Consider the following 9,343-nt stretch of genomic DNA (forward strand, 5'->3'; position numbering starts at 1 on the left):
TATCTTTTTCAACCAAGGGAGTTTGACATAGGAGTGCCTAATTTCTTACAATCAGCTCGCGTAAATCTTGATGATCCTATAATAGTCTCTACAGCTCATAATGCTTGTCCCATAATCTTTAATCCAGACCTCTCAAATGTGTTTAATCCAAACCTCTATAGCAGCGCATAAGCCAAATGAGTTGTAGGCCTATTTTCTAAACTTACAAATGGCCGAACTTGATTGAATTGCTCAAATTAAGGAACGCCTTTATAAATAAAAATAAGCTCAAACTCCTAACTTTTCAACCAGGTGGGCAGATTCAAAGGAACAATTATTTTTTTTTTTTTTCATGATCAAGGAATATATTAAAGGGTTTAGTGAATAGATGCAAAGAAATAAATTTCATAGCTTATGCATGAAGGTTATTTTATATATTATTTTAATGTTTTAGAGTTAGAAACCACTTAGAATCTAATTATATTTATAGAAACTCTTTGAGTTCTTATCTTTTTTATTTATTATAAAATGATCGGTTTCGTCTAAATCAAAAAGTGGTGAGTTTTTGTATTCTTTTTATGACGATGATTTTCACACCTAATGCCTAACCTGTGTTATTAGACTTATATATATATATATATATATATATATATATATATATATATATATATATATATATATATAATTCAATGTATACAGGATTTGATTTGAAGAAAGAAGATCAATTAACATACATCTGCAATTAACATTTCAACAATACAATCAAAATAGGCTAAAGAAATGAGGTGTGAGATATCTTGATGCAATTTTGGTGAATAAAAACAAAGGCAAAACTAGAGAGATGCATGTGCTCACACAATTTATTTATGAAGTATCATTTCTTGAGCCTGCAAAATGTATTCCAAGTTTATTGTTCAATTATCAGATTAATACATCCCGACCCAATCAAATACCATGTTCTTGTCGCCAACACTATATCAATACCGATTCAGTTCATTGAATCATAAAAGATTCATCACGATCACAACAATGATGTGTTAAAAACCTGATTTCATGGACGGAGTTTTTCTTGAAGTTTCGTAAGACTTGATATCTCATTAGTCTTTGTTTATCAAATGAATTATTCTAAAATCTAATCAAGTATTAAAATCCCTCGTGCTCACATTTTCTCAAGTGATTCGAGATGTCTTAATTATATCTCACTCGTGCCACTTTAATTAATCAAACGTAGAAATTTAATTCTTTTTTTTTGGAGAGAAGTCGACTTAGATGATTTATTGTGTGTCACAATTTGTAACAATATATTTTTTATCACTTAATATTTTATAAATTCAAAATTATTCATATATCTATAGAGAAGGAAATAGAAATTTTGCAAGTAACTCTACCTATTGAGCTTCACATAAAATTATATATATATATATATATATATATATATATATATATATATATATATATATATATAACGGAATTAATAATACTTTTTATAAATTACTCCAACCATTAAAAGCCCATGGAAGCCCATCACAATCCTATATATATATATATATATATATATATATATATATATGTATATATATATATATATATATATTACGGAATTAATAATACTTTTTATAAATTACTCCAACCATTAAAAGCCCATGGAAGCCCATCACAACCCAATATATGCGAGTCCGAACTAAGCGTAGTGATGGGAGCGAGAGAGAGAGAGAGAGAGAGAGAGAGAGAGGGAGAGTGAGTGAGGAGCGGATGGATGCTGTTGGTGTGCTTGCAATATGCCCCTGCGTTCTATCCGAAACCCCTCTATCCCAGGGGAAGAATGGAGCCGCTGCCTCCCACGGCCGAGCCCACAGCCTCTCTTTCCAATCCTATCGCCATCTTGCCGCCTTCCAACCCTCTCCCTTCCTCGCCCTTTCCTACTCTTGCCGTCACGCAGGCACAGTTCGCGCTCGGAGGACCAAAACTCGCATATTCCTGCCACACCTTGTCGCTGCCATGGTTTGAGCTCTCCTTCCCTCTCATGCCCATCCAGGAGTGATCAAAATCTTGTCTTTCAAGCGTAGTCGTTCTTGATTTCGTGTTCGAAGTCAGGAAGGGACATAAAGCATGCCTTTCGACTGCTCTTTTCTCCTTTTTTGGGTGCAGGAAGGGGTTGAGGAGACTTACATCATGATAAAGCCCGATGGTGTCCAACGTGGGCTGGTAAGGCTTTTTTATGCTTTTCCTTCTCCATACTTTATGCTTCCTTTCTGCTTGATGTGTTCTATTTCTTGTTTGGTTCATGGTTATTTCGGTGAATGGCAAAGGTTGGGGAAATCATTTCCCGCTTTGAGAAGAAGGGATTTTTGCTCAAAGGTTTGAAGCTTTTCCAGTGTCCAACAGAGTTAGCTGAGGTTCGCTTTCTGGCTTGCTTTCAGCTTCATGATTTGCATTTGTCTGGTTTATTTTTCTATTTCATGTTACTGTTGGAAAAATTACCATGCACAGGGTGAACTATGATATTATTTGTTCAATAAGGATAGAATTTTTTTTTTTTTAATTATGTCAGATTACTGACTATAATGTGCACATATATGTCACATTATTTTGACTTCAGTGTTGAAGGACCATCATTTAGTATTACAGATGCTTCATGTAAAGCTGGTCCATTTACTTATTTTGTTTTTCTGTGGAAGTAATCTAGACATTTTTTCTTAACCTAAGCCACTAATTACTTCATAAATCCAATCAGTATGTTTGTTAATACTAGATAAGCAACAACTTACTTTGAACTTTTTTCTTAAGCTATTCCAATAAATAATTTATCAAATATGTTATCATAATATTTGCTATTTGTTTATGTTTTTCTTTTCAGGATTTTGCACATTTTCACCATTTAATGTTGCTAGTATGATTGTATATCTTACTATTATACTTTGATCTTATGGCATTAACCTCACTAGTGACACATGTTATCATATTGATCAGAGCTAATCTGCAAAATGTTTATGCACATAAAACCATCACTCTTTTATTACTCAAAATTAGTAAGAGAATTGAAGAAATGTGCACAGCTTGGCACAAATACATCCGAGTCTTACAATTTGATAGAATAGCTAAGAGGGTGATAATGATTAAGCAAATTATGATAGTAAATCCACTTGCTGAAATGTTCCTTACTGGGAACCTAGATGAGGAGTAGCATTTGTCATTGAAAAAGAACAAGAGATATAAGGAAAGAAATAACTACTAATCTTCTTAGCTCCACAAAATCCTACGGAAGGTGGACTCTTGAACTCTCAAATATGTGATTTTTAATTGGTAAACAATATGCTGTAACAGTGTTGGGGCTTTTAGATAACAGCTGAACTCAATAAGTATTCAGAAGAGTAGTTAAAATATCTAGGAAATTAACGATAATCTCTTTCCCGAAATAAAAAATAGAAATTAATTCTTACTGTTGTTTTTACTAAGGACCAAGTAGCTCTTCACTATTCTCTTTAGATAGGAGTCAGTGGATGCCATTCAGGCCATCATCTTGCTCAGTCATGGTCTTGCAGGGCATGTGTTTTGGTTTGGTGACTGATGTGATCTTAATTTTTTCATCATACATATGGCTTTGTGTGATGTTGAATGTCCAAATGAATGTTGATGTGACAAATTCTAGATGATTTCATCTTGTTGCATTCGACACTGAATTAATGATAATGAACCATTGATCATCTGGTCAAATCATCAAAGAATTATCATTATGTAAATTATCTCCCTGGAAAGGACTAATATGGATATCTGTAAGTGCAATCCTTTGTATAGTGATCATTGAATTAGTCCCAAAAAGGATTTTTCAGCATTGTATAAATTAGCGAAACAGGGTTTTATAAGGTGTTGGGATGCTCACAAATGTGAAATAGTCAAAGTTACATGTTTTTTCCTGTAGTTGATAGGTAGCTGTTCTTTTTTCTCCAAAAAAGAATGCAAAATAGAAAAATAAAAATAAAAGTTATTTGTGATTATGATTTGTGGATTGTTCCTTTCCATAGGCATGCAAATAAAGAGATATTTAGAAGCAGAAGCTTTTTTAATCAAAATAAAATAACTGATGAACTTATGACTTATTTGATTAACCAAGTGCTCCTGTGTCAACCATCTTGATTGTGTCAATAAGGTGCTGGCATGGATTCGCATGCCCTAAAGGTATTATACAAAACCTAAGAAACTATAGTTAGCTTGTGTTGTCACACCTCCTTTTAGCATGAAGGTATATTAGAAAAAAGGAGCTTTCATAAGGCATTTATGGTTCACACTAAATACTAATTAATTAAAGGCACTACATCACCTATTCCACTCACCAAAATACCAAAAATCCATTAAATAGAATGCATATGTTGAAAGCAACATATTCTAAAAATGAGATTAAAACGCAAAAACAAGTAGGTAAAGTATGCTATGGTTGAATAAAAAATTGTATTCAAGTATGGTGAACTTATGCATTCTTGTTTAGTAACTTGTAATACAAAGTAACTAAAGTCTAAGAAACTAATGTATTGTTAAATATAGGTATGATAGCATGATAACAATCATATGGTACAAATAATTGATTCTACATATGATATTTGACCAACAAGTTGTTATTAGCTTTTTCTTGACCTCCTTTCCTTCTGGGGCATTTGTTCTCACACAAAACTATTTTAACAAATTATGACATAGAATGTTAACATAATGATAGTTTCAAGTTAGGAAAGCAACTAGAGAGATCATTAGAGGGGCATCTGAGATAATGTAAGAGTTAAGTAGATGATTATGACAAATGTGATGAATATTTGTAAAATTATGTTGAAAAAGAGGTGCAACACTTAGATTTTTTAACAAAGATTCATGCACCTGCGATTTTCTCAGAGTGTGAGTTACGTATCGAACCGTGGCAATTCATACCATACCCCAATACAAAGTCAGTTCTAATATCACAAACTAAGTCGGCTCCCTAGTGTTAGAGCCAAGAATATTGGGAAATGATGTCAATTGTCATGCAATTATACAAATTAACTCGTACATCGAGAAAATCATACCATGAAACTTCTATTCAAGAATCTAATTATAAAGAGATATACATTTTTTATTCAATATAATTTCACAAATATTCATCACATTTATTGTAACAAATAATCAGCTTAGCTCTCACATCATCTTGAACACCTTCAATAGTCACTTCAGATCTTTTGTCAAGTTGAAACTATTACCATGCTAACAGTCTACACTCCACCAGAATTCATGAAGGTGGTTTTGGATAAGCAGGAATGTTTGATAGGGAAACAAACAAAGTATGGAAAAGCTAATAACAACATATTGGTTAAATATCATATGTAGAATCAGCTGTGCAAATGAATTATCAAGGATAGTGTGCAGATGATAAGAATGTATGCAGTATGCATGTATGTAATATTATTCATAAATACAATCAGTCATACATATGCATCTCATCAAGCATTGACATACAAATGAGACGTCTGATGGTTACTTCTTCCACAACAACTGATGTAGAAAAACCATATAATATGTCTCATGATTGTCGCATGCGTTAATACAATATAATATACAAAATCCAATTATGCATTCACATCATCATCAACAATATCCCGATGTAGTCGAACACTTGATAGTGCACTCTCAAATAGTTGATAGAGCATGACTCTAATGGGATGAGTTCTTTATCTCCCAACAGCTGAAGGAGAGAACTCATATTACACTCCCATAACATTGATGGAGTGGTGCCCCTCATCCATCGTGTTAGGACATGTTCCTCCCAATGGTTAATGGAGCAATTATCTAGCTATCATGTCTAGCAGCCCATTAGATCTCGAAGGGAATGATTTTACCATAATACTATACTAGCCTTTCTATGACAAGAGCCAAGAACAAGAACAGTACTCAGAAGTTATATCATTATTTATTATATCATTTTCATACTAACACTCAATTCATGCTAGTGAATCATGCATAGTGAATAGTGTAGGGATTCAATCCAATAAGTACTATTCAATCCATTATGGGCTTGTACCTCCTGCCATATGGAGCAAAACCACATGGAGAGCACAAGCCTAAAATATGCATATGCAAGGTAACATCAAAATACATTAATAGATACTAAGAAAATATGATCATGCAAGATGAATAAATCGTTATATGTCAAAAAAGTGTCAAAAGTATCACAATGAATCGATGCATATTATCTGGCATGTCAGACAGCCCAATGACGACTCTATACCATGATGTGACCACAGTGCCTTTCACGGATAGTCCTTTCCCCTTTGAGGACTTACTAAACCAATATATTATCAAATCAATAAAACTCAATAGATCAATGAACATGGTCAATTAGCAATGCATGATTTATATTTGATCCAGTTTGACAAAAATACTTTTTAGATAATCATTCATATTCGAAAGAAAAATTCGATGGGAATACTTATGGTGGTCATATCTCAATTTTCATATAATGCTTTAAGATTTTCTTGACCTTTCAATGGTTTGAGAGAGAGGGGCAGAATCTTTTGATGATCATTCATATTCAAAAGAATAATTTGACGGGAATACTTTTGGTGGTTAGATCTCCCAGGCGACAATACGGCAGGAGAGAGGGCAGAAGATGATGAGCATTATCTCTTCCCTATGTGCGCTTTGAGTATGTTACTCGTATGGAGCCACCGTCGTTGAGTCCATGACATAGCCAGTATCGGTATTCCGAGCCGTCCATGGTCTTGAGTCCAGTGTCCTATTCGTTCTCCTTGTTAATATCCTATCCACGTTCAGTTGATCTCCTCTTTGCATATCATGATATGTATATTATGATATCATGTTTTTACCTTATGAAATACATTTAAGATTGATCTAAGAGAAGGCACGTGAAAAGGGCTAACCCTTTACACCTGACCAAGAAACCCATTGGCTGCATGTATTCTTGTAGGGTTTCATTGTTAAAGATCTTAGAATGGCTAGAGATTTTCCCATATTTTTTTCCTTAGACGTAGATGATAAAATTGTGTCTAAGTTAGAAATCTGGAAATCATTTAGTTAACCTTAGATAAAAGATCCGAGGATAACATGCGTTCTAGTAATTTTTTTTTAACTAAATCTTTGTCCATTTGGAATAGGATGCTTATTTCCTGCACTCTCTCTCTCTCTCTCTCTCTCTCTCTCTCTCTCTATTTTTCTCCCTTTCAGTGTGGAAATATGAATGCATATATAACCACTTATATATATGAGTCTGTATGTCTGTGCAAACAGCCAGATGCATTACTAGCATTTGGAGCAACCAGAGGAGAATGATCTTGTTCCTTAATAACTAATGTCATTTTTTATGTTATTTTAATGAACAGGAGCATTATAAGGATCTTAAAGACAAATCTTTCTATCCTAAGCTGATTGATTATATCACTTCAGGCCCAGTTGTTTGTATGGTATGCTTTCTAACATTACGGACTATATAATTTTCAACAGGTAGATAATTGTTTTCAGTTCTTAATAAATTTCTTCTTTTCTTTTCTTTAGGCATGGGAGGGTGTTGGTGTTGTTGCATCATCTCGTAAACTTATAGGAGCAACAAATCCTCTTCAAGCTGAACCAGGAACCATACGAGGTGACCTGGCAGTTCAAACAGGAAGGTTGGCCACTTGATTTCTAACCTCTGAAAGTTTCAGATTTATTTGCAATTTGTTACGTTGTCTTTTGCATCACTACTAGGATTATTTGATTCCTTTGGCAGAAATGTTGTGCATGGAAGTGATAGCCCTGAGAATGGCCATCGTGAAATTGGTAAGTTTTGCAACACCTTGTTAGCCATATAAATTTTACATGGAAACAGAATTTCTCCTTTTGTAGGAAAAACTATTTAGTTTCTATTTTCTGGCCTCTGGATTTGGGCTGGATAGGCAGAGTGGACTTTATCACTTAGACACAGAAATCATTTTATGTATCTTTAAAAACATTTCTCACTCTGGAACATCTAGATAACAATCTGGTGGCGGAAACATTTTTTTCCAGTCTAAACAAAATCTCTGACTAATTTTTTTGGATAATTAACCAAAGTTTTACTTTAATCAAGAACATCTTCTTGATTTAGTATCTTGGCCAAGCTTTCAAATCCCAATCACACCATCTAGTATGGTTAACAACTGGTTCCACAAGAGACTGGCAAAAAGGCTGGACGATTTCATTCAGTTCGGTCTGGGATAAATTGTACCATCCAGTAAGATCACTGTACCGAGCCTATTGGGTGGTAAAGAATGCAGTACAAAAGGGTCCTGGACAGTAGGTCTATCATCCAGTACTGTTAACCTTTTTTTTTTATTTTGGACAGCTGCAACAGCTGTCATTCATATCTTTTTTTCTCTCTTTTTCTCCATCTCACATCTCCCCGACGTTCTCTCTTTCCTTACTCCACATCCTCCTCATTGATGCTGCCGTGTTCTAATCATCGCTACATTGGTGCCTTCTCTCCACCATGTCATCACCATCGCAGCCATCACCTCCTATTGATACGCATTGCCACCTCTTCCAAACATCGTGGAAGTTTTTTGGACTGTTTTGTTAATTGCATGGTACTTGCGTAGAGCCAGGTGGATTATGACTAGCAACTTTTTGTTGTGTTGTGGAGTTTGGAAAATGTAGCAACATGCAAATTGCCACAATAAAAAAAAGGATATTGTTGCAATTGAACAATTTGGATTACTTGGCACAAGATTCCATGAATCCTTGAAAAGAGTGTATCATCTTTTGAGATGAGAATACAACAAGATGCATATAGCTGAGCAATTTGCTGACAAGTGATGAAAAATTGGATACTGGATAGAATGATTCAATAACTAGTTGGTTTTGTTAATCAAGACTAATAAATGGGCCTGCATTTTGACTCCTTGATTTTAGTTGATATCCACACCAACAGTAATAGTGTGAGTTTAAACACCACAATTGCTGATGCATCTGGATAGCAAAATTATGGTTATGTCGTTCACATTGATGATTGCATCTAATCCTTGTATCACGTGCTCTACAGATCTATGGTTTAAAGAAGGTGAATTATGTCACTGGGTACCAGCTCAAGCACCTTGGCTGAGGGAGTAAATTTCCGCCATTATTTCAAAAATTCTTATGATTGGCGGCTTACTTTGCTGCCATGATTTCTGAGTTCTCGTTATTCTGTTGATTGCGGCATGTGCCATTGGTGCCTTAACCTATCATTTTATTGGTTGAGAGATGTGATTTGTGGTCGCAGCATGAAAACATTTTGATATTTTTTTAAATTTCCATGTAATGCAAGCGTTGGCCTTTCGTCTATATTGGTTTGCGATCACCTTTTCTATAACATTTATCATCTAATCTACATCTG

General features: G+C 34.4%; 1 protein-coding gene across 1 annotated transcript; it reads left to right on the plus strand.

Annotated features, from left to right (window-relative positions):
• Window positions 1-1,662: 1,662 nt before the first annotated feature.
• LOC135629553 (uncharacterized) lies at window positions 1,663-9,291 on the plus strand. Its single transcript, XM_065137082.1, has 7 exons — window positions 1,663-1,980; window positions 2,128-2,184; window positions 2,289-2,375; window positions 7,335-7,415; window positions 7,507-7,619; window positions 7,721-7,770; window positions 9,011-9,291. The coding sequence occupies exons 1-7, from the start codon at window positions 1,732-1,734 to the stop codon at window positions 9,076-9,078; spliced, it is 705 nt and encodes a 234-aa protein (XP_064993154.1). The 5' UTR covers window positions 1,663-1,731; the 3' UTR covers window positions 9,079-9,291.
• The last annotated feature ends 52 nt before the right edge of the window (window positions 9,292-9,343 follow it).

The sequence above is a fragment of the Musa acuminata genome, chromosome BXJ3-1 (assembly GCF_036884655.1).
Source record: "Musa acuminata AAA Group cultivar baxijiao chromosome BXJ3-1, Cavendish_Baxijiao_AAA, whole genome shotgun sequence".
Taxonomy (NCBI): Eukaryota; Viridiplantae; Streptophyta; class Magnoliopsida; order Zingiberales; family Musaceae; genus Musa; species Musa acuminata.

Coding starts and splice junctions, on each gene's coding strand:
- LOC135629553 (XM_065137082.1), top strand. CDS start 1,732: ATGGATGCTGTTGGTGTGCTTGCAATATGCCCCTGCGTTCTATCCGAA. Junction 1,981..2,127: donor CACACCTTGTCGCTGCCATG/GTTTGAGCTCTC, acceptor TTTTGGGTGCAG/GAAGGGGTTGAGGAGACTTA. Junction 7,771..9,010: donor GAATGGCCATCGTGAAATTG/GTAAGTTTTGCA, acceptor CGTGCTCTACAG/ATCTATGGTTTAAAGAAGGT.